We start from the raw sequence: 22,065 nt of genomic DNA, 5'->3' as shown, positions 1-22,065 counted from the left end.
TATGACTTTGACATTTAATATTAATCATGCATGTATGCAAACATGCAAGATGATTTCCACTGCCGCTTAGAAGTCATGCTTAGCTGGTCTTTGCCTTCCACCGTACCCGACATTCACGATGGGCCAGCCTGGGTAAGTCTCTCTTTGGACCGTGCTGAAGTTGATCCTGTGAATCAGAAGAATCAGAGCACGCAGACACAGAGTAGCTGCTCCCTACATGAAGGACACTGTGATGATGATAAACCTGCTCTCACCTGAACGCAGGGTTAATGCCAATGTTGTCAGGCTGCGGGAAAGCAGGTGTCCGCCTCCTGTGGCAGGAGGATGGGGGAGGGAAGTCTTTCTGATACTGAGACTGCATCTGGGCTGTTTCCTGTTCGTTTTTTGCTGCTGCTGACATGTGATCACGGTTGCCTTCTTGCTCATTCCCTCTCACTTCTCTGTCCTCGCGTCTGTTTCCTCTTCCTGTTTATCATGAGGATGCAGGAGGAGAATGGTGAGATTCCTGTTGTGTGTTACAGCCTGCTGAAGGGTAATCAGAACTTTGCTAAAGGCAGAATTTCATCAACAGTAATCACACTTTCCATAAATAAACTTTCTTACTTTCTTGATCATACTACATGTATTACACTATTTGCTTTTTTCATTTTAATCTTGAGAGAATAATACTTTATACATAAATGAGATGAAATGTTCTTATGAATATAAATCATTTGCTTTGGATGTCGCAGAGCTGTGTGAAGGACACGGGAACACATACACAAATAATTACTGCTGAGGGCAATCCAATCCTGTGTCTGTGAGTAAGAGTGGCAGGAATTTCACTGCACAGCAGAGAAAACAATATCACTCCTCCAGATGCTCTGTGTCTATAACAGCATTTTCACATTTAACCTTATATGGTCTTTCTTATGTTCTATTTGAGGTATTAAATACTTTATTACAGTGTTTTTCAGTTTAATGGCAGTGTAGGGTTTTTTTTTTAATCTAAGCTTTAATCACAAAATCACCTTTATAATCTCTACCATCTCTGCCTTCTCACTCATAGCACACTGCCCAAACCATTTCCAAGACACACATGCACTGAACAGAAAGCCACAGCCTTGCGTGCACTGTGCCATCATAAATGAGTCTTATCTTTATACAGACATGATGAGTTTACTCTCTAGGGTGAGCCAAGTCTGTTGACCTTTGCCTGGATCTTGGTCTGGGATAGGCCTGAAGCAGAAAGCCTCACGTGATGTGGTCTCCATCTTAGCAGGTGTGTCCGGGTAGAGGAGGAATCCTAAAAAGGGTGAAACGTAGACTGTTGACTCTTGTTCCCCTTTTTTAACCCACTACTTTGGAGTGATTCCAGTTAAATCAAATCAAATCAAATCAAATCACTTTTATTGTCACATCACATGTGCAGGTACATTGGTACAGCACATGTGAGTGAAATTCTTGTGTGCGAGCTTCACAAGCAACAGAGTTGTGCAAAATACAATAATGTAAACAAGCAAAACACAAGAATGGCTACATCTGAAACTAATAAATATATGTACAATATATAATAGTATATGCATTTCTGGATGTGTATACTAAATATTTTCCTACGTGTGTGTGTGTGTGTGTGTGTGTGTGTGTGTGTGTGTGTGTGTGTGTGTGTGTGTGTGTGTGTGTGTGTGTGTACACATATTTTACAAGTTTCACAGTTTCTGAAATCTTTCCAGTTAGGTCTCTTTTTCACAGCTTGTTTACTTTGCATATAAATTCTATAAAATATGCTTAATGACAGTGACAATTAATCATTCACACAGACCTGATTTTTGTGACAACAAAACAAAGTTTTATTTCTGTCTGTTTATTTAGTGATGTGCACCGAGATTAAAGCGAGATCAGAAATAATGACGGTAATTTTGAATCCTTTTGTTATTTCTTGACTAGGACATTGTTTCTATTTCTGTTTTACTCTTTTCAGTGTTTGAACTTTCTTTCTTTTTTTCCTTTGCCACTGAGCTTTTTTTACAAACACTAATTTAGATGATTAAAGCTGACAGTGGAGGATTTGAGAGCATAAGTAACTTTATCTGTTGCTGGTATGAAGGAGCAGCAGGACTTTACCTGCCACTGTTGGTGGTTCGCCCCTGTAGGGCCTACTGCGCAGAAAGAATTCGTGGTGGCGACGTGGTTGCTGCAGGCTGGCATTTTCAAAGAACATTTTGTCTGCTGGTTCCTGGATCACTGGCATCACCCGATGTTCTAAATCTTTGGTGTCTGCTCCTAAAAAAGTTTTAGAAAAGATGCATTAAAAAGTAAGACAAAAAAACTATCAGAATTTAATTTAAAAAAAAAAACTACCAAATCCAAGAATAATAACTATGAAATTTAAAATGGAGGGCATTGTGACTGTAATGCTTACCTTCCTTTAAAAAAACACATAAGCTTTCTGCCGTGTTACCCTCTACTTCCTATATTTCTCTGCACTGTGAGTGTTTGTGTGCCCGCTTATACAAAGAGCTTCTTAAAGCTTGTTTACTGCAGTAGTCATGGTGTTCTGTTGTTCACCGGTGGCTGGCAGATAGAGCAGTAACCAGCTGGGACAATAAAGCAGATGAAGTACCAGAATGCTGAAACTTTGGTCCGTGAGTTCAGTCAGACAGGTTTAAAAGGGAATATGCTCCAAAATGAGAATTTTTATAAGTAATATTATTAAAATAAAGGCTGGATGACCATTTTTTAAAAACTGATTCAACTAGGTAATAAGTAAACTAGAAAGTTGGCCAGAGACTCCATTCTCCACTAAAGCCAACGATCTGTTTTTGAATTTAAAATAAAAGTGATCTGGATTCGCTTCACCTGTCCACCAAGCTTGACTTGGTAGTTTGTCTTGCTGACAGACAGGCATAAAATATCACCACCCGTAAGCTAGAAGTGCCGAGCTAAGCCTTGTTTCCAAAGTTAATGCGTTTAAATGTCTTGCAAGGGTGGCTGCACAGTACCAAGTGTGATGATGGCAAAATAAATTTGACCACAGCAGTGTTAAGTGACACACCAAGCCAAGAAAGGAATGGGAAAAAAGAAGGGGGGAAGAGAAAATGACAAGTTTCCCATTCAGTAGTTACCCTGGGGCATTTGGCTAGAACTCAGCAATGTTCCCTGCGTCTTTGACATGAATCCAGCATTACTTTTTTCACATTAGAGGGCTTGTTTGAGCCTGCACTTTTCAGCAGGTAGTCTTATATTTATGGAAAAACTCTTAAGTGATGCAATCCTTTTTAAGGTATTTTTTTGTTTATTGTAAATTCCTCACAAGCTTGCAAATCACTTACTATAATATATGACAACAATAATCTGAGGTGTTGGCGGAAGATGTCATTTTAAACCCTATTTGTCTGAGACTTTTACCACTATGTTGTGCATTTTCAGTATGTGAGTGTTATTTTTTTTATCCTTTTTATCCAATTTCCCCCAATTTTTATCCGTTGTTCTCCTAACCCACATACTGAGTATGTCTCGGTACAAGGTCTACCGAACCTCTGAATCTCGTGGTGCTTCTTTTTGTTTTTCGAATGTTTTTTTTTTTTTTAAAGGGAGAGAGCGGCATGACAAAACTAATTTCTAAAAACAAAAACCCTCTGCATCTGGTGAAGAAAGTTAAAATTACAGAGTGAATCTTAGGCTTCACAAATGGGAACGAAGATGAAAATGAAAGCTGGGAAATGTTCTCAAGTCTTTCCAGGGTTAACATGGAGGTATCAGTCAGCAAAGCTCTGTTCCCACCACTGCACTCATCACCCCCCACACCACCCTCCCTCCCTCCCTCCCCTTGCACAAATAACTCCATTAGTTTCACGGCTCACAGTGGGATCAAAGAAAGAAATACAGTAAAACATTGCATCGTTTTTTTCAAAAATGAAAGAAAGTTCAAACACTGAAAAGAGTAAAACAGAAATAGAAACAATGTCCTAGTCAAGAAATAACAAAAGGATTCAAAATTACCGTCATTATTTCTGATCTCACTTTAATCTCGGTGCACATCACTAAATAAACAGACAGAAATAAAACTTTGTTTTGTTGTCACAAAAATCAGGTCTGTGTGAATGATTTATTGTCACTGCCATTACGCATATTTTATAGAATTTATATGCAAAGTAAACAAGCTGTGAAAAAGAGACCTAACTGGAAAGATTTCAGAAACTGTGAACAGCGTTGGGCTACATGTTCTGTGCTAACTGGAATCACTCCAAAGTAGTGGGTTTAAAAAAGGGGAACAAGAGTCAACAGTCTACATTTCACCCTTTTTAGGATTCCTCCTCTACCCGGACACACCTGCTAAGATGGAGACCACATCACGTGAGGCTTTCTGCTTCAGGCCTATCCCAGACCAAGATCCAGGCAAAGGTCAACAGACTTGGCTCACCCTAGAGAGTAAACTCATCATGTCTGTATAAAGATAAGACTCATTTATGATGGCACAGTGCACGCAAGGCTGTGGCTTTCTGTTCAGTGCATGTGTGTGTCTTGGAAATGGTTTGGGCAGTGTGCTATGAGTGAGAAGGCAGAGATGGTAGAGATTATAAAGGTGATTTTGTGATTAAAGCTTAGATTAAAAAAAAAACCCTACACTGCCATTAAACTGAAAAACACTGTAATAAAGTATTTAATACCTCAAATAGAACATAAGAAAGACCATATAAGGTTAAATGTGAAAATGCTGTTATAGACACAGAGCATCTGGAGGAGTGATATTGTTTTCTCTGCTGTGCAGTGAAATTCCTGCCACTCTTACTCACAGACACAGGATTGGATTGCCCTCAGCAGTAATTATTTGTGTATGTGTTCCCGTGTCCTTCACACAGCTCTGCGACATCCAAAGCAAATGATTTATATTCATAAGAACATTTCATCTCATTTATGTATAAAGTATTATTCTCTCAAGATTAAAATGAAAAAAGCAAATAGTGTAATACATGTAGTATGATCAAGAAAGTAAGAAAGTTTATTTATGGAAAGTGTGATTACTGTTGATGAAATTCTGCCTTTAGCAAAGTTCTGATTACCCTTCAGCAGGCTGTAACACACAACAGGAATCTCACCATTCTCCTCCTGCATCCTCATGATAAACAGGAAGAGGAAACAGACGCGAGGACAGAGAAGTGAGAGGGAATGAGCAAGAAGGCAACCGTGATCACATGTCAGCAGCAGCAAAAAACGAACAGGAAACAGCCCAGATGCAGTCTCAGTATCAGAAAGACTTCCCTCCCCCATCCTCCTGCCACAGGAGGCGGACACCTGCTTTCCCGCAGCCTGACAACATTGGCATTAACCCTGCGTTCAGGTGAGAGCAGGTTTATCATCATCACAGTGTCCTTCATGTAGGGAGCAGCTACTCTGTGTCTGCGTGCTCTGATTCTTCTGATTCACAGGATCAACTTCAGCACGGTCCAAAGAGAGACTTACCCAGGCTGGCCCATCGTGAATGTCGGGTACGGTGGAAGGCAAAGACCAGCTAAGCATGACTTCTAAGCGGCAGTGGAAATCATCTTGCATGTTTGCATACATGCATGATTAATATTAAATGTCAAAGTCATATTTAACAAATGCTTGAAATTTGTCTTGTCCCAGCATGTATTCCCAATAATCATACAGTAATAAACACAAACCAGTGGAAAAAAGCCTCAGTTTTCAGTGTGTTTGACGTATATGTGTTTGCACTAACTTCATTGTCTCTTCGTATAAATAACACTACAATTGACAGCTTACTACTCAGAACATACTTGGAAATAAAAGTCAGTTCTACCTCTTGTTTTTTTCTGGTACATTAGAGAATTACCTTTTAATGAAATAAGAGATTCATTTCCCGTCATCTTTCATATTGATGACTTCAGAAATACTTGTGCACAGTTTAAGAATCCACCCAGTGACCCATAACCGAAAGCTGATTGACCTCACTGGGCAGGACCGAGGATCAGATGGCTGAGTAAGAGCTGAGTAAGCATTTGATTCAAATTCCTGAGTTGCATGTATATGGAAAAAGGAGTAAATGTGTTTGAATACTGAGTTTTCTTCCCTCAAGTATAAATCTTGCACAACACATCATTACCAACTCTGAAAACAGGGGTCACATGAGGCTACACTGGAAAACTACCCAACTTGGGAAATCTTAAACATGTTGCAACACTTTGACAAACAGTAACACCTTAGATTTCAAAACAATGACGAATTTTATTGTTTATGATATAATCTGATTTACATTTTTTAAAAAGAAATGGGGCTGACAATGTGCTCTTAAACTTGTGCTTTTTTAAAAACAAAACAAAACTGCAAACTCATTTTACATTGCGAGTCACATATAGCCTTTGACCTTGAGTGGGCCGGACCAGCGAAACTTCCCTTTCTGTCAGTGAAAAGAAGTTTAACTATGCATTTAATCCCTGGAATATCTTAATATCAGAAAAAGAAATGCAGTTTTGTTTGTCTCAGTTTATCTACATGATAAACAACATTCTGTAGTAAATGGGGAAAAAAGTCTGTTGGGACTTAAATTGCAAGAAATAAAATTTGAATTGTATATGTGGGGTAATAATATTTATGATAACTGTATAAAAATACAGTTCCGATTTCCCAAAGCAATCCAATTGGACTCTTAAGCAGTGATTCTGGCTGCTGGCGCTCATGTTTGACATCCGGGATGTAAGCCTCATTTGGCTGGACACCACCCGTATTGTAATTTTTTCGCTAGAATAAAGACTTGTAAAAAAAAAAAAAACCCCAACAAAACACAACAACCCTACTTTGTCATTCCTGAGACTTCCCTGAGAAGAACTGAATATGACAGCCACAGGCAGAGTCCTGATTACCATACAGTACAATCTGAAGAATATCAGCATACAAAAAAGTAACCTTTCACACAAACAGTTATCCAAGTCACACACTCATTCACTGTCCTCCTTTGAAAGCCTTCAGCTGTGCTTTGAACCATCCGTCAGTCTTGCAGTAGCGCTGAAGTGCAGCCACATGCTTCATCTCCGGTCCCGGTGCCTGCTCCTTTCTCCGTGCCTGCGGTCATCCCACTCTCGGCCTCTGTCCCGGTCATCTCTCCTTCCTCTGTTGCCCCACTCTTCTGTTCTGTATCGGTCCCGATCCTCTCTGGCTCTCCCACTTGGTCTGCCCCACTCCCTCCCTCCACCACCACCACCACCACCTCGTTCCTGCACCGGGTCTACCCCGAGATTGATGGGTTTACGGAAAGGCCTGTCCCTGCCGCCGAACCGCAGCTGTCCGGATTCCTTTTTCCCTCCAAGCCCGCCGCCGAGCCGCCGCGGCACCCATCCTTTAAGAGTCCTCTCTTGCTCAAAATCCACGAACACTTCATGCTGGTCGACCACCAGCTTGTTAGCTGTCCCGACCACAGATCGCTCCTCTTTGTACTCAATGAAGGCATATCTTTTGGAGAAACCCGTGACAATGTCCCGGACCAGCCGGAGCCGCTGGATGTCTCCGTACTTAGAGAACACTTTGTGTAGTTTATATGAAGTAAGGTTTATTATTATTATTAATAATAAATAATACTTTTTATAAAAATAAAAAGTTTATAAATAAAACTTTTTATTCATTGCACAATACTGTCACTTTTTAAAAAAAAAATAATAATTTTATATAATTACACCATAATCAATAGCATAGATAGTGACAGATTAAAGGCAATAGCATTGTTGTGTTATTAAGCCATTGGTCTAGCATGTGCAACCAGGACACCGATTCCTTGATTCTACAAATCATTCTTCCATAATTCTTTTTGATAGTGCTGGTGGAAAGTGCCTTAAAACTTTTACAGATGTTAGACTGAATCGGACATTGCTAGAAAAAATATTAGAGCCCAACCTGATTCCCTCACTGTGAGTCACATCATCCTGTCAGTGTATGTACTCCCTGATTAATATGGCAAGGAATGACTTATTTGAATGCCGCTTTTTTCACATCTCTGTAGGCCAGTCTTTTTTAGCTACACCACAGAACTCTCAAATGTGCATTTATCTTGTACACAAACGCCTCACAGCTATACCATTCCATCGACAGTCAGCTGTGGACACTCTCTTTCAGCATTTGGTTGCTGTGCACTACGTTTCATTTTGGAGTCATAAGGGACATGTCTCTATTTCTATGTCCAGGACCAAAATATGTTGGTTGTAACAAGCGGTTATTTGAGTTACTGTTGCCTAATAAAATGGGTGGTAAGTGTATAAAATTATCTAAAAAGACTGAATGTCAAATGCTATCCAAGTTACAGGTGCCTGAACACTCTTGGGACAATGCATTACAAAAACATTCTTTAATAAAACACTGAAACCACAACAGCTTCTGCTCCACGGTGAATAACTTCTTACAAAAATTGTGAACATGCTTCACTTCATTTTTCTGTACAGTTCCATCTGATACACATGGTACAGTATCAAAAGGGTTTGGAAAGGTGAAACAAATTCTTCTATGTAGTTTATTTAAAAAAAGAACTTTTGCTGCGTAGATGCATCTAGTCTTGTTGTTCTAACAGCATAAAAATTATACATAAAGGTTGAGCAGGTGTGCTCTTTAGCTCTGCTCCAGATTCATCATTTTCTGAAAGCCTTTACATATCCTCCACACTCCATTTATAGGCCGCTTCCTGCACAGCCTTTTTATCCTCTGGTAGCGTTTCTGTTCAAAACCATTTGACCTGCAAGACACAAATAAAATAACCCTATTAATTATGATACGACAAGCTAAAAGGCCAAAGACAATCCATTCAATTAGGCGCAAATTTAATATAGACGTGGAAAAAAATGATCACAATTTCTTTACCATTAATGTGCAAAATGACAAACTGATGTGTGTATTAAAAACATTCAATATTAAACTACAGTTCTGTCCTCAACGGTTTTCCTCTGTCACCGATGCACAAACTCTACCTGTCAACTCCGTCCCAGCGGTACCCCGGTGGAATATTGAACCGGTTTGGAGGTGGAGCAGGGCCTTTATATCGAGGTTTCTCTACAAAAAATCAAAACAAACATACAAATAAATAAAAATACAAACAGTAGCAAAAACAAAACTGCTGCTATTTAAAAGCTTCTTACAAGGATTGACCTGGTGAAATAAAATAAAGTCATAAATAAAATAAAACATATGTAATGTTAAACATCTTGTGTTTTTGTGCCACGGTCCTTTTTACGCCTGAGCATTGCAGCCATAGGATCGCCTTCTCTTTCCTGTTCTCTCAACATGCGGTCAAGATCCTCAAGTGGCTTAAGGGCTTCGCGCAGCGCTTCCTTAAGTTTCTGGTGATGCATCTGGATCTGTGCCAACCTATACATACATTTTAACATAAACCATTGAACCACTTTTATAATTTTTTATGTGGATATAATCACATAAACTGTGATATTTGAAATGATCATGCACATTTACCTTTTTCCCCACTGAGCGTATTTCTCGTCTGTTGCCGCTTTTTCACCAGCTTTCTTTTTCTGTTCATTTCTCTCTGAATCCAGATCCCTGCTTTTGCCACTTTTGTCTCTGAAAATCGTCTGAGCGTTACGCGATTCATCTGGTCAAAGGGGATGAATGGGTAAGTATGTAGAAACTTCATTATTTAATTTTAGGACTAAATAAAATACGACAATATAGATGATAAGCTGAAATGAGATGCAAAGCTGTATGAAGCTCTTCAATCAATGGGTGTAAAAAAATCTTAAGAGAGAAAAGTTGATGAAACCTTCAAGTGGCTGATTGTGTTTTTCTCTGCGTCTGTTCTCCTTTTGCTCTTTCCTTAGAATGTCCACAGAAACCAGGCCTGCCTTTCCACCAGATAGCATCCTTTGGCCCTGGTTATAAAAAAAAAAAAAGACAATTGAAAAATATAACATTTGAGTGAAATCAGATTTGACATTAATCTTTGTTCCAACACAGTCTGCTTACCTGTGACTGGCCTGGCCTACGAGGTGGTGACAAATCTCCATCCGAGTCCCTTCCACTCGGTGGCTGCCCCCTGGGTGGAGACTGGTCAGAGTCTGAGCCCCGTTTAGTTTTTGAGGGCCTCCTTGGGGGAGATTGGTCGGAGTCTGAGGCGTTTCCCTTCAGGGGCCTTTTCCTCGGGGGAGACGGATCCGAGTCTGAATCATGTCTATTCTGACCCTTCTTAGCCACCGCTGACCGATGAGGATCCGGTGAGCGTTTTTTACTTAACAAGGATGAGCTGAGCTTGCTTTTGTTGGAGGCTGAATCTGACAAAGACACAGTTAATTTGTTAATTTTCATTTTGTAATGCCTTTTGAACAAAAATTAAAGATTTATTATTAGATCAAGCTATGTCTTTAAAATAAATTTCAATTCAAAACTCATGTTAAATGGGTCTCTGCTTTTTACTTTTATTCATATGCCACACCAGATTCCACTTTACAATTTAAATGGATCACTCACCTTTACTTTGCATTTTTTCTGACTTTCCTGAACACTGTCTTGGTGGTGACAAGTCTGGGGAGTCATGGCGTCTTCTCCTGGGAGGAGAGACATCTGGAGAGTCGTGACGTCTTCTCTTGGGAGGAGAGACATCTGGAGAGTCATGACGTCTTCTCCTGGGAGGAGAGACATCAGGAGAGTTGTGACGTCTTCTCTTGGGAGGAGAGACATCTGGAGAGTTGTGATGTCTAGTCCTGGGAGGAGAGACATCTGGAGAGTCATGACGTCTTCTCCTGGGAGGAGAGACATCTGGAGAGTCGTGAGGTCTAGTCCTGTGAGGAGAGACATCAGGAGAGTCGTGATGTCTTCTCCTGGGAGGAGAGACATCTGGAGAGTCGTGAGGTCTAGTCCTGTGAGGAGAGACATCTGGAGAGTCATGACGTCTTCTCTTGGGAGGAGAGACATCTGGAGAGTCATGAGGTCTAGTCCTGGGAGGAGAGACATCTGGAGAGTCATGACGTCTGCTCCTGGGAGGAGAGACATCTGGAGAGTCGTGAGGTCTAGTCCTGGGAGGAGAGACATCTGGAGAGTCATGACGTCTTCTCCTGGGAGGAGAGACATCTGGAGAGTCGTGAGGTCTAGTCCTGGGAGGAGAGACATCTGGAGAGTCGTGGCGTCTTCTCTTGGGAGGAGAGACATCTGGAGAGTCGTGAGGTCTAGTCCTGGGAGGAGAGACATCTGGAGAGTCATGACGTCTTCTCCTGGGAGGAGAGACATCTGGAGAGTCGTGAGGTCTAGTCCTGGGAGGAGAGACATCAGGAGAGTCGTGACGTCTTGTCCTGTGAGGAGAGACATCCGGAGAGTACTTCCGACTTCTCTTTGGTGGAGAGATGTCTGGAGAGTCATGCCGGGTCTTTTTGACAGGAGAATCCTGTCCTCTTCTCTTTGAAGACAACTCGGGTGAGTCATGTCGACCTCTGCTTAATGAGCCAGCCTCTGTATTTTGATGTTCTTTTCCATTTCCTTCCTCTGTGTCATCATTTTGATCCACTTTTAGGAGAGGAAGTAAAACTATAGTAAACAACAGTCTTAACTTAATATTGCACAAATCCCCTCCTACTTCTGTGACTTCTTATTTACCTCCAATTGCTTTCCATCTGTTGCTGGTCCTAAAAACTTCCATCTGTTTCACTTCCTCAGGTCGATCATCAATCACCTCAGCAATCTGAACAGTTAACAAGAGATTAAGTTTTAAAACAGAACTTGTTGACATAACAAAATTACCCAAACTACAAGCATACCCATTTAATACAATAGATTAGATTTCAGCATTAAGTAAATGGCCTGTATTTGTATAGCGCTTTACTTAGTCCCTAAGGACCCCAAAGCACTTTACACGTTCAGTCATCCACCCATTCACACACACTGGTGATGGCAAGCTAAATTGTAGCCACAGCCGCCCTGAGGCGCACTGACAGAGGCGAGGCTGCCGGTGTTCCAGATCTACTGGCGTTTAGATCAACTGGCGTTAGTCGAACAGATGTGTGGCAGACTTCCGTTTCAGGAGCTGCTACCTACAGACTAGCAAAAAAACGCCAAATGTGTCATCTGTGACACTTGTGAGGTTATCTCAAACACACTCCGTCAGTCTTGATGCTGTTGAACAACAAAATGTTTAAAAATGTGGCGAGTTTACCTAGGGTTATCCTCATGCGCGACGCGATCGCGAAAACAGCAAACAATTAACACCATGCCAATGTTGTTCACAGGACAACAAGAGTAAACGATCGGGAGACTCTTGTTGTCGTTATCGTTCCCCTCACACGGTTTGTTTCTCCGAATTCAGCGTTTTTGCTTCACAACTAAAGCGAGCAGTTTACTTTGTGTGCACTAACATGGACTCGAGTCAACCAGTGCCACCACTGGCCAAGTGCCACAGCCTACAGCCAGATCAACTTGTGACACACATCTGCAGCACGTCTGAATTCGTTTCATGCACAATACATTTGTACCTTTCAATTGTGTCTGTTTGTGCGTCATGCAAATAAACCTTTGAAATGAATGAAATGACACTAATATTTCACTAGTTTTGTAACATCACATGTCGTTACCGTAGTCTGTGTCTTTTCTCTGCGAACAAACATTTTAGAGTTGGTTGTTATATACAGTCTGTATAAGTGTGGTTAATCTAATAAACATTTGTAAGGAGATGGCAGTTACTGTGAATGTACAGCAGTTACACAGTGATTAGTAATAAACAGTCAGACAATGACCCTGACTTTCTCATTCAGTCTTGTAGATTGAATGCACCTTCTGTGGAAAGTGGTACCACACAGTGTGTGTGGACTTCCCCTGTGCAGAAGGCGACTACAAATGTTGTGCAAGTTAAATAAACAGAAAAAAGTGATCCCTGTTGTCTTTGCTTACTGATTGTTTTCAGTGTTGACAAGCCACATTGCTGCCATTGCATCTTTCAACATGTTTGTGGGTAGATTTGGATGTACCAGGGGTAAGTGCAGCCACTCAGCCTCTACTCAATGTCATCATAGCAAGTTAATCTAGTAGTAGGCTATGGTATTTGGCCACAGGTGGCAGCAGTGGACTGACCTCCATTTGAAACTGCTCCAGCTGCTGTGTGATAGTGGATCTGCTACAAATTGAAGATCATATGGAAGTTTTGGAAATTAACCCTTGTATTATGTTGAAAAACAAAAAAGTGACATTGATTTTGTTGCGGGTCATTTTGACCCATACTGTGTAAATCCACTCAGAATTGTCAAGAAACTGCAATAAAACAATAGCACCTTTATTTTCCATCAGATAAACATGTAGAACACAGACATACAACAGTGACTTTCCATAACTATTTTAGGAACAATTTGGTTTTTCGTTCTTACAAACACGTATTTTGAACTTGCCCAACGTTCTCAGTTTTTCAATGCTCAACATTTTCGATTTTGTCCACATGATGGACAGAATGTAACTGTGTGCTTTCTGCAGATGTACTTCTTGTATTTCTCACAAAAAGTGCTTGTTTTCAAACAGGAATCTTCCTAACTAAGATTTAAAACAAAAGATTTCTACGTCTCCTCCAGTCTCACAAACAGAACCAATCGACACACCTGAGTCACTGACTTTCTTATATCCACTCACTCTCACTGGCTCTGTTTATTACTAATCACTGTGTAACTGCTGTAAATTCACAGTAACTGCCATCTCCTTACAAATCTTCATTGGATTAACCACACTTATACAGACTGTATATAACTACCAACTCTCCAGCCATGTTGATGGATTGCCTATATTGGCTGGAAATATTAATTTCCAGAGAAAGGACACAGACAGACGATGCTTACAGGATGTGATGTGACAACACTAATGAAATATTGACGTGTCATATTTGTCCAAGGCGTATTTCATTGTTATGGAAAAAGAGAATATTAAAATCATTATGACCAATTGGAGCAGTGATTTCTATGACTTTGTGTATATAATTTGGAATTTTGTACAAATGTAGGCCAATAAGGAATATATGATATCATTTCATTCTTTTCAAACAGACACAATTGAAAGGTACAAATGTATTTTGCATGAAACACTGGGTTTAACAAAAACAACAACATTATCAGTACCCTCAGGTGAGGAAGTACCTTGTTCATGTGTGGTGGCAGCTGGGGACCTATGAAGCCAACACTGTTGTGAGGCATGGTGGCGATGGTGCCTGGGCTCACCACCGGCTGGGGAGATGCCTGACCAGATATGCCAGCGTTATGGTTCAAGTGGCTGTAGTCCCCAGTTTTTCCCACATCTGTGCACCTGATGACATGGAAAAAAGAATATTAACCATGACAAAGCATCAACATTATAACATTAGGTTATAATAATACATTTTCTACAAGAAAAGTGAGAATAAACATGTCTACATTATTAAATAATGATGGGAAAAGTTCTACTGAAGGAATAAGCCTAGAATGTTTAAAAATACCGATGTTTACTCACTTGATGTAGAAGAGGACATAGGCCTGCTGGTTGAGAACAGTGCTAATGTCACTGACTGACACGGACGAGTCATTCATCTGAAACCACTGCTCATTGCTGGCCTGTGAGACAGAATGAGAGAGATGTGACACAGCAGATTCAGTTTCTGAATTGAATTTGAGCTAAAAAGAAGAATCTTATGGTTATATAGGGGTCTTTTTTTTCTTTCTTTCAATGCATACAAAGTAGTTTTCTGCTGAAATGTGTTGTTTATGGTGTTTGTTTGTTTGTACTACGCAACAGCAGCATTCAAACAGATTCGGGCACAGCCAGTACCTTAATATAGCAGAAATAGTGTCCAGTATGACAACTCAATCCAGAGTGAACCAGCACAGCATACAGCCTGTAGAGCTGGGGCTCCCCGTGGGACTGCGACATGAAGGGCCGCAGATCCAGATGCTCCAAATACTTCACATCCTGATGACCACCAAACAAAAAAATTCAAACATTACATGCAAATATCCTGTTTTATATTAAAACAAAGCATCTGTCATGTATCTTTATGACTTAAGCAGACACTATTGGCCATTTGCCTTTGTGATTTTGCCTCCACTGAAGTCTGCAAAGCGTTTGAGTGAGATGGTGAGCACATTGGCGCTGCGATGGATTGTAAATCTTTTTGAGGCCGTTACCATTTTGTTGCACCTGAAGGAAACAAACATTCAGCTTGTTGACAAAAATCACACCTAAACACTAAAACTCATCATGGTTTGGCATCTCTTTGCACATATTCAACTCTGTATATTTTATATATTTTATTATTATTATTATTATTATTATTATTTTATTTTATTTTTTTACTATTTAATTTGTAAAAATGTGTATACACACACACACACACACACACACACACACGTAGGAAAATATTTAGTATACACATCCAGAAATGCATACACTATTATATATTGTACATATATTTATTAGTTTCAGGTTGGCCATTCTTGTATTTTGCTCGTTTGTGTTGTTGTGTTTGCACATCTCTGTTGCTTGTGGGGCTCGCACACAAGAATTTCACTCGCATGTGCTGTGCCAGTGTGCCTGCACATGTGATGTGACAATAAAAAGTGATTTGATTTGATTTGATTTGATTTGATTTGACTTACTTGGTGCATTTATAAGCATTTTCGCCACCCAGCTGTTCTGGCTTGACAAACTGCTCCAGAGCTTTGGAGACATTTGGAGCAGTCTATATGAACAGAGAGAGAGAGGAAAAACCTCACACTCCATAATGCAGAGAATACATAGTAGCAACGTCACTTTGAATGTTGTCCAATTACCTTAATTTCCAGAGTGATATCCAGAAAAGGGTCAAATGTATCTGAGACAGCTTTGCAGTTTAAACATTTAACTGAAACAGAAATCAGTGCTATGAGTATCACACAAGCTGTAAGACATAAAAAGACAAATAAAAGAAAAATAAATCAAACCTTAAAAAACAGTGACTTACCTCTGGATCTTAGGTACCCGCCAAACACTTGATGGATGAAAGAGGTTGCCTGCGTTTGCCTGTCCAATCTATAATAAAAAGATAAAGCACAAAAGTTAACTAATAAGGACAGTGCAACAATTAACTGACTGACCATTTATTTTTTAGCATTTTGGAACCAGACAATCACTTTACAGTATTCAAGTAGCAGAAAAGACAATAGGAGGAATTGGAGCACGATTAATTACTTAAGAGGCCATCTGCTGCTACACGGGAAGAATTGATTTGATGAGAATTGACACTTTAGGTTCTTAAAAAAATAAATGAATTAATAAATTATTTTTAGGAGTCTAACAAGAAGCACAACACTCAGCCCAGTGCATCTGTTAAACGTGTAGTTTTGGTTAAATGTGCACATAGACTTCGAAGCTCTATAGTAACACATAGAAAAACCTGGATTTTCTGAATTTTGCTGCTGCAATAATAGCACTAATGCCATTAGGGTGAATAAGAGATGACCTGAGGGGTTGAGTGCTCCTGCTCACACTGCTTACCCTGTTGCCTCAGAAGAAATCTATACTAGACACTAAGTCTGGCAGCTCTCTGCCATAATCCCAGACACCTGTTTTACTACACGTTTAAGCCGCTTCTGATCTTTTCAAGCCCTGTTACCAAAACAAGCTACCACACCCAGTGTAAGAATACTTTCTGTGTTGGAGCAGTCAAGTTCATTAAAAAACTTGATATAATAATGAGGTATTATATCAAGTGGCTTGCCTAGTATGTAAACTGAGGTGTCAGTCAGGCAAGAGACTGAGGAATCTGCATTTCTGAAAAATACTCTCAGCAATTGAAGCATTAATAGTTAAAAGGAACTAGTATAAACTGCACTTCCTGAAAAACAGGATAAAGGATTTATTTCATATTCTCCTACTGTCACGGTGTTACCTCTACGTAGCTAATTATGGATCTTACTACATAATAAAGTGCAAACACTGTCAAGCCCAAGTAAAAATATTTTTGTGTGTTTAACTTGTTTAGAATGCATGCAATGTAAAATGACACTCACTTGGTTCCAGGTAAGCAGGACCTTTGCATAGCATCCACTGTGCACCGCAGGAATTCATGAGCATCTTCCTGGCTTCCATAGCAGAAGTGGTTTGCAATCCCTGTGTGAGGGGAACGAGGAAAAACAGAACCAAAAAACAAAGCAGGAGGTGAATTATTGTAAAGGATACCACAGTTAAATGCAAGTTTACACTTATTTAAAAACAGAATTCAAAATCCCTCCAGATTATTTCCCTCCAAAATTACAAAAGGTAAACAGTCACACAGCGCCTCCTATCATTAAAATATAGGTAAACACTTTGCACAGAGCACAGCAACAACAGTCATCCACTTACACCCAAGCTCATTGAGTACACCAATGGGCTTAATGACATTCCCAGAGTTGGTAAAAACCTGAATGATGTGGTTTTGCATGGTACACATCATACAGAACCCTGGCTCATGACCTGCAGCAGAGACAGAGACAAAATACTGAGTGAGTAAGGAGTGATACAATGTGAGAATCAGCGCAGGACTGCGTAACACCACTGTTGGTGAAATAAACTTACATGTTTTGGAGTGCTCCCGCGTCAGCATGTAGTTTGCTAAAGGAGGGGTGTAGCTGAGACACTGCAGGGCTGAGTTGAGGAAGCAGGTGTTCCCCATGTTCTGGAGGCCTGCACCAATGAGGTGAACCTGGGCCCAATTTAGGCTGAGCCGATCTGGTGAGAACAGCACCTTCTGGGGCAAGTCAATTCCATCGCCACTGCTGATCACTGACACACAGAGCCACAATTATTACTAAAAATCTGTTTCAATACATTTTAAAAAGGAGATAATTTAATGCCACCTTACTTATACAACCACACACTGGCACATGGCAAAGTCATGTCAGGACATCACAGTAATAGCTACAACTATTAACAGTTATATAATGTGATTCTGGCCACTGTGAAAAACTCCTAAACAGCCTCAGGAAGAAAGATAGGACAATTTGCCTTCTCCTTTGTTTCTGCTAAACAAGTTGGGCTGCCGGTCTTTATATAAAAACAGCAATTGCATCACGAGCTGAAGTGACTGATCATGCAAAGCTGGATGCATTACATAACTGGATGAATGAACGGAGAAGGGAAGCAGCAACACAACACCCACAAAAGCAGTTGTCAAACTTGTGTGAAAGCAGAAGCAAAAAGATTAGCTGTACGTTACTAAAACCAATTCTGACAAATATGGGTAAATAATGGCTAAAAAGTGTGGTTCCATATTTGCTAAAACTGGTTGGAAAACTATTCTGTCTGACAATAAAAATCTTCAAACAGCTTAAAAAGACATTTTGAAAAAAAGCCAGGCTTTGCTCTGACCTTGGTCCTTGGGCTGGTCCTCAGAGGAGGGTGTACTCTGAGGACCAGCCCCTTGGTCCTTGGGCTGGTCCTCAGAGGAGGGTGTACTGTTGTACACAGCAGCTCCAGGTCCGAGTCCGGCTGACTCGTGGTCAGACTTTTCTGAAGATCTGTCAACTATGGTCATTGTTCATAGCTGCATTAGGAACATAGACACATACGTTTATGAACTGAAAACAAAACAAAACAAAAAAAACAACAACAACTCATTGTTATTTTGGAAAAAGGGAAAGGGAAAGAAAACTTAAATACTACATCAATCCTACACTGGTTAGGTAGCAGTACAGTGAGTTTGGACAACAACAACTAAATACAAAAGCCACATTAACAGATTATACCCAATTTCGCTGTGCAAAAAACTGCACAATGACAATAAAAAGCTCCAAGTCTCTTATAGCTTATAGTTAAATAACGCTATATTAAACACTGCCCTCATACCATCGCCTAAACTTTCAGCAAACAAGTATCAGAAATTGTGTTAGATTGGATGATTTGTTTACATTCAAAATCAGACTAGCATAAGTGAGAGCCAAATATTAGTTTTTGACCGTTTGTTTTTATTTGAATCATCTTGTCAGATTCCTTTTAAATAACAAACACCAGTAGACAAGAGTAACTTTCGACATCTAATTTAACTCTGTCCAACTAACAAACTTAAAATATCGACAAAAATTAGTGTTTAGAAAACTCAAGAGGGGAAATGCCAGATAACCCACTCGACCGAGGAAATTTCCAAGTCGGAAGCACGTTTACAACAGAAGCAGCTGTTCCCTCCCACCTGCTCTTACAGAGTGGCTCACATTGGCTAAATGACGGCTGCTAGGCCTTTAACACGCAGCGTCGCAAAACCTCAAGAAAACACACAAAAAACCCTGATCATATCAGACGGAGAGCAAGTTGAGAGCTTACCAGTCTTGTCGAATTCCGAGATGGACTGACGCGCACTTAAAGAAGATGCAAAAACCATGGAAACCACATAAACATATTTGTACATTAACATAAAGCTGTTGTACACACACACACACACACACATATGAAGAGAGAGAGAGAGTATGCATAGTATGCAAACGGCTATCAAACAGCCATCATAATTCGTCATACAATGAGAACAGAACAAATCAACAATTGACAATGACTAATTAATATTAAAATCTGTAATATAATGTATTGTTTGGAGTTTAGTCCGTTACTGTTACTATTTTTACCATTTCTTCTTGGAGCAACTGTAATCCACATAATTTCCTTAGGGATTAATAAAGTATTTTGATTCTGATTGTTTCAGGATGACCTGCCATTATCCAATGACACATCTGCTTACCTGTATCTTTTGCTCGTTTCTCCTCCTCTTCTTTTCTCTTTTTTCTAAACTGAGGACCTGATGGCTTTGAACTTTTCTTGTCCATCTTCCATTGGTTTTAATTTTGCACTGCAGTATGAACACCCATCCCTCAACCCAAGGATCACCACAACATGATCTAACACACCTTTCACAGATTCACTTTGTCTAGGGTGCATTTCTGAGATTTCACACAACCCAGGATTCAAATCATGAATACATAATGGGCTTGGATTTACAACATTATGAATGAAATGCGCTCTATTTGGAAGCAGCCGCCCCCTCCTCCCCCTTTCGGTTGTGTGTGAGACTTTAAATCATCAAACTGTAAATTTTAAATTGTTATTGATCCCTTTATCCCTAGTCCTAAAGTGTATATTTATTTTCTTACTCTTCTTATATATATTGTTTGTTTACTTGCACTGATGTAACTGGAGCTTAGTCGTCTCCTTGTTCAGTCTGACGTCACTAGCCGTGTCTGGACCTAAACTCTGCTGCAGGTCCATATATCAAACGATAACTATGGCATTACTAAGCGTTGAAAAACTGTCTAAAGTCTTTCATCTTTAATAAAATGATCAGCGTTCTGCTCTACCAGGTGTAACAATTGAGTTTAACATCCAGGCATCCATGAAAACGGAATTTATGACATTTAACGGAGTTAGAAGTTAGCAGGGAGTTAGCTCGCTAGCTTCTATCTAAATACAATATAGCATGTCCTGACTGCCGGGTTTTGGAAACAAATGAAAATGTACAGCTCTGCTATCACTTCCAACATAAATGAAGACAGAAAGCTAAACAGCAGTGACGTTTGTAGGGTTACTGAAGTTGGGCTAGCTGGTATATAATGATGTGCTACGTGACCGCTAGCAACACAGCTATGTTAGCATAATATAAACAAGCTAACTTTTTTCCCACTCGATAAAAGTTAACGTGAGTTTTCTCGGTGGTCAGGAACAAATGTAATGGCATGGCAGGATGCTGTAAAAGGACCAAACTTCAGCCAGGAGAACAACTGAGATAATCCATCCACAATACGAGGTTAGTCATTCATATACTGCTGCATGGGCTGGGCTGCAGTTACATTCTAAGGTTTTAAAAACTGAGCTTAAATAAATGATTAGCGGTAATAAAAGCCGAGGGAGGTCAACAGTGATCACTGACTGTTTAGGAGCTTTTTGAGATTAAATAGAAGAAAATACAAAACATTAAACATGTTAACAAAACAAAAGCCATATTAAACGCAGACTACTTTAGGCCCGGAAGTAGGATTTGTCACGTCATCACTTAACCATCGGATAGCATGTGAAATAGATGACACTTTCAACAGTTATGTCCAGATTAAGGGGGACTACAGAAGTGTGTATACTAAAAAAAAAGAGAGAGAAAGAAATTTAAATAAATACAGCATATTTGTGCTTCACAGTCAATTCAATTTTATTGATATACCGCCAGATCACAAGAACAACCTCCTCAAGGTGCTTTATACTGTAAGGTAAGAACCCTACAATAACACATAGAAAACCCCAACAATTAGCACTTGGCGACAGTGGGAAGGAAAAGCTCTCCTTTTACAGGAAGAAACCTCCAGCAGAACCAAGTTCACGGAGGGGCAGCCACTTGAACTGACCCTGTGTGTGTGTGTGTGAATGACTGGAGGGAGACAGGACAAAGACAGGCTGTGGGAGAGAGACAGAAAGTATTAATATTTAATGATGCAGAGTAGTGTACAAATACAAGGAGAGCGAAAAAAGATGAGTGAAGAAGAAACACTCTGTGTATCATGGAAAGCCCCCAGAACCATAAACCTATTGCAGGGTAACAAAATCTCCCGAATCCAAACTGGGAGCTGGTTCCATAGAAGAGAGGCTTGAAAGCCAAAGACTCTGCCTCCCTTTCTACTTTCAAATGCCCAAGGAACCATGAGTAAGCCAGCATTCTGAGACTGAAGTGGTCTGTTGGGGTTATATGGCGATACGGAGTGGTTGATTCTCAAGCTTTAGCTTACATATTGTGTGTGTGTTTGAGTCAGATATAGCACATTTTTAACCCATTGCTCAGTACGAGTAACATGTCCATGTCATTCTCCCTTATAGTCACTGCACTTTGTCCCACATTTATTTGGTCCTACATTTATTTGGATCTGGTCACATTAGTTGTCATGCATTGGGGGTACTGAAATACAGTAGGACGTGTTCTCCTGGAGTCTACCACTGGGATGTTAACAGTGGATTGGTTTCTAGGTCCTGTTGGCTGCCTGGGACCTCCATAGATCAGGTGTGCTCTGGATTCTCAGTGGGCTTGTTTTGTTGGGGAAAGTAGCTTAATACCTTTGTTGAGCAGTTTTTGTGGTCTGGTTTTCATCCACTTGTAGAGGCTGCTGTTACTGGGGAGTGTAACTG

General features: G+C 40.1%; 2 protein-coding genes across 5 annotated transcripts; both read right to left on the bottom strand.

Annotated features, from left to right (window-relative positions):
- Positions 1-2,110: 2,110 nt before the first annotated feature.
- Positions 2,111-18,683, bottom strand: LOC146660615 (uncharacterized). Of its 4 annotated transcripts, none has more exons than XM_085420572.1 (19): positions 18,289-18,683; positions 17,497-17,703; positions 17,284-17,394; positions 16,950-17,049; positions 15,902-15,969; positions 15,732-15,802; positions 15,558-15,640; positions 14,988-15,099; positions 14,731-14,871; positions 14,416-14,516; positions 14,067-14,232; positions 11,557-11,641; positions 10,438-11,466; positions 9,937-10,241; positions 9,734-9,842; positions 9,427-9,565; positions 8,928-9,009; positions 8,654-8,695; positions 2,111-2,126 (listed from the first exon to the last, which is right to left on the bottom strand). In XM_085420572.1, the coding sequence occupies exons 1-17, from the start codon at positions 18,452-18,454 to the stop codon at positions 8,994-8,996; spliced, it is 3,009 nt and encodes a 1,002-aa protein (XP_085276698.1). In that variant the 5' UTR covers positions 18,455-18,683; the 3' UTR covers positions 2,111-2,126; positions 8,654-8,695; positions 8,928-8,993. The 4 variants fall into 4 exon arrangements, with proteins under 4 accessions (XP_085276698.1, XP_085276694.1, XP_085276697.1 ...); XM_085420568.1 differs by lacking the exon at positions 2,111-2,126 and adding an exon at positions 9,159-9,324 and having other exon boundaries at positions 8,015-8,695; positions 8,928-9,007; positions 18,289-18,682; XM_085420571.1 differs by lacking the exon at positions 2,111-2,126 and having other exon boundaries at positions 8,558-8,695.
- Positions 5,807-8,113, bottom strand: LOC146660616 (U11/U12 small nuclear ribonucleoprotein 35 kDa protein-like). The gene is made up of 3 exons (XM_085421649.1): positions 8,048-8,113; positions 6,986-7,553; positions 5,807-6,942 (listed from the first exon to the last, which is right to left on the bottom strand). Exons 1-2 carry the CDS (start codon positions 8,111-8,113, stop codon positions 7,005-7,007), a joined length of 615 nt encoding a protein of 204 aa, XP_085277775.1. The 3' UTR covers positions 5,807-6,942; positions 6,986-7,004.
- Positions 18,684-22,065: the final 3,382 nt, after the last annotated feature.

This window comes from Rhamphochromis longiceps, linkage group LG10 (genome assembly GCF_057381845.1).
Source record: "Rhamphochromis longiceps isolate RC_006_pf linkage group LG10, R_longiceps_female_GT1.1, whole genome shotgun sequence".
Taxonomy (NCBI): Eukaryota; Metazoa; Chordata; class Actinopteri; order Cichliformes; family Cichlidae; genus Rhamphochromis; species Rhamphochromis longiceps.
This window is presented reverse-complemented; position numbering and strand designations above follow the sequence as displayed.

Coding starts and splice junctions, on each gene's coding strand:
- LOC146660616 (XM_085421649.1), bottom strand. CDS start 8,113: ATGAAACGTAGTGCACAGCAACCAAATGCTGAAAGAGAGTGTCCACAG. Junction 7,554..8,047: donor AGCTGACTGTCGATGGAATG/GTATAGCTGTGA, acceptor TTTTATAAAAAG/TATTATTTATTATTAATAAT.
- LOC146660615 (XM_085420568.1), bottom strand. CDS start 18,454: ATGACCATAGTTGACAGATCTTCAGAAAAGTCTGACCACGAGTCAGCC. Junction 14,872..14,987: donor GTGGAGGCAAAATCACAAAG/GCAAATGGCCAA, acceptor GGTGGTCATCAG/GATGTGAAGTATTTGGAGCA. Junction 9,566..9,733: donor ACACAATCAGCCACTTGAAG/GTTTCATCAACT, acceptor CCCTTTGACCAG/ATGAATCGCGTAACGCTCAG.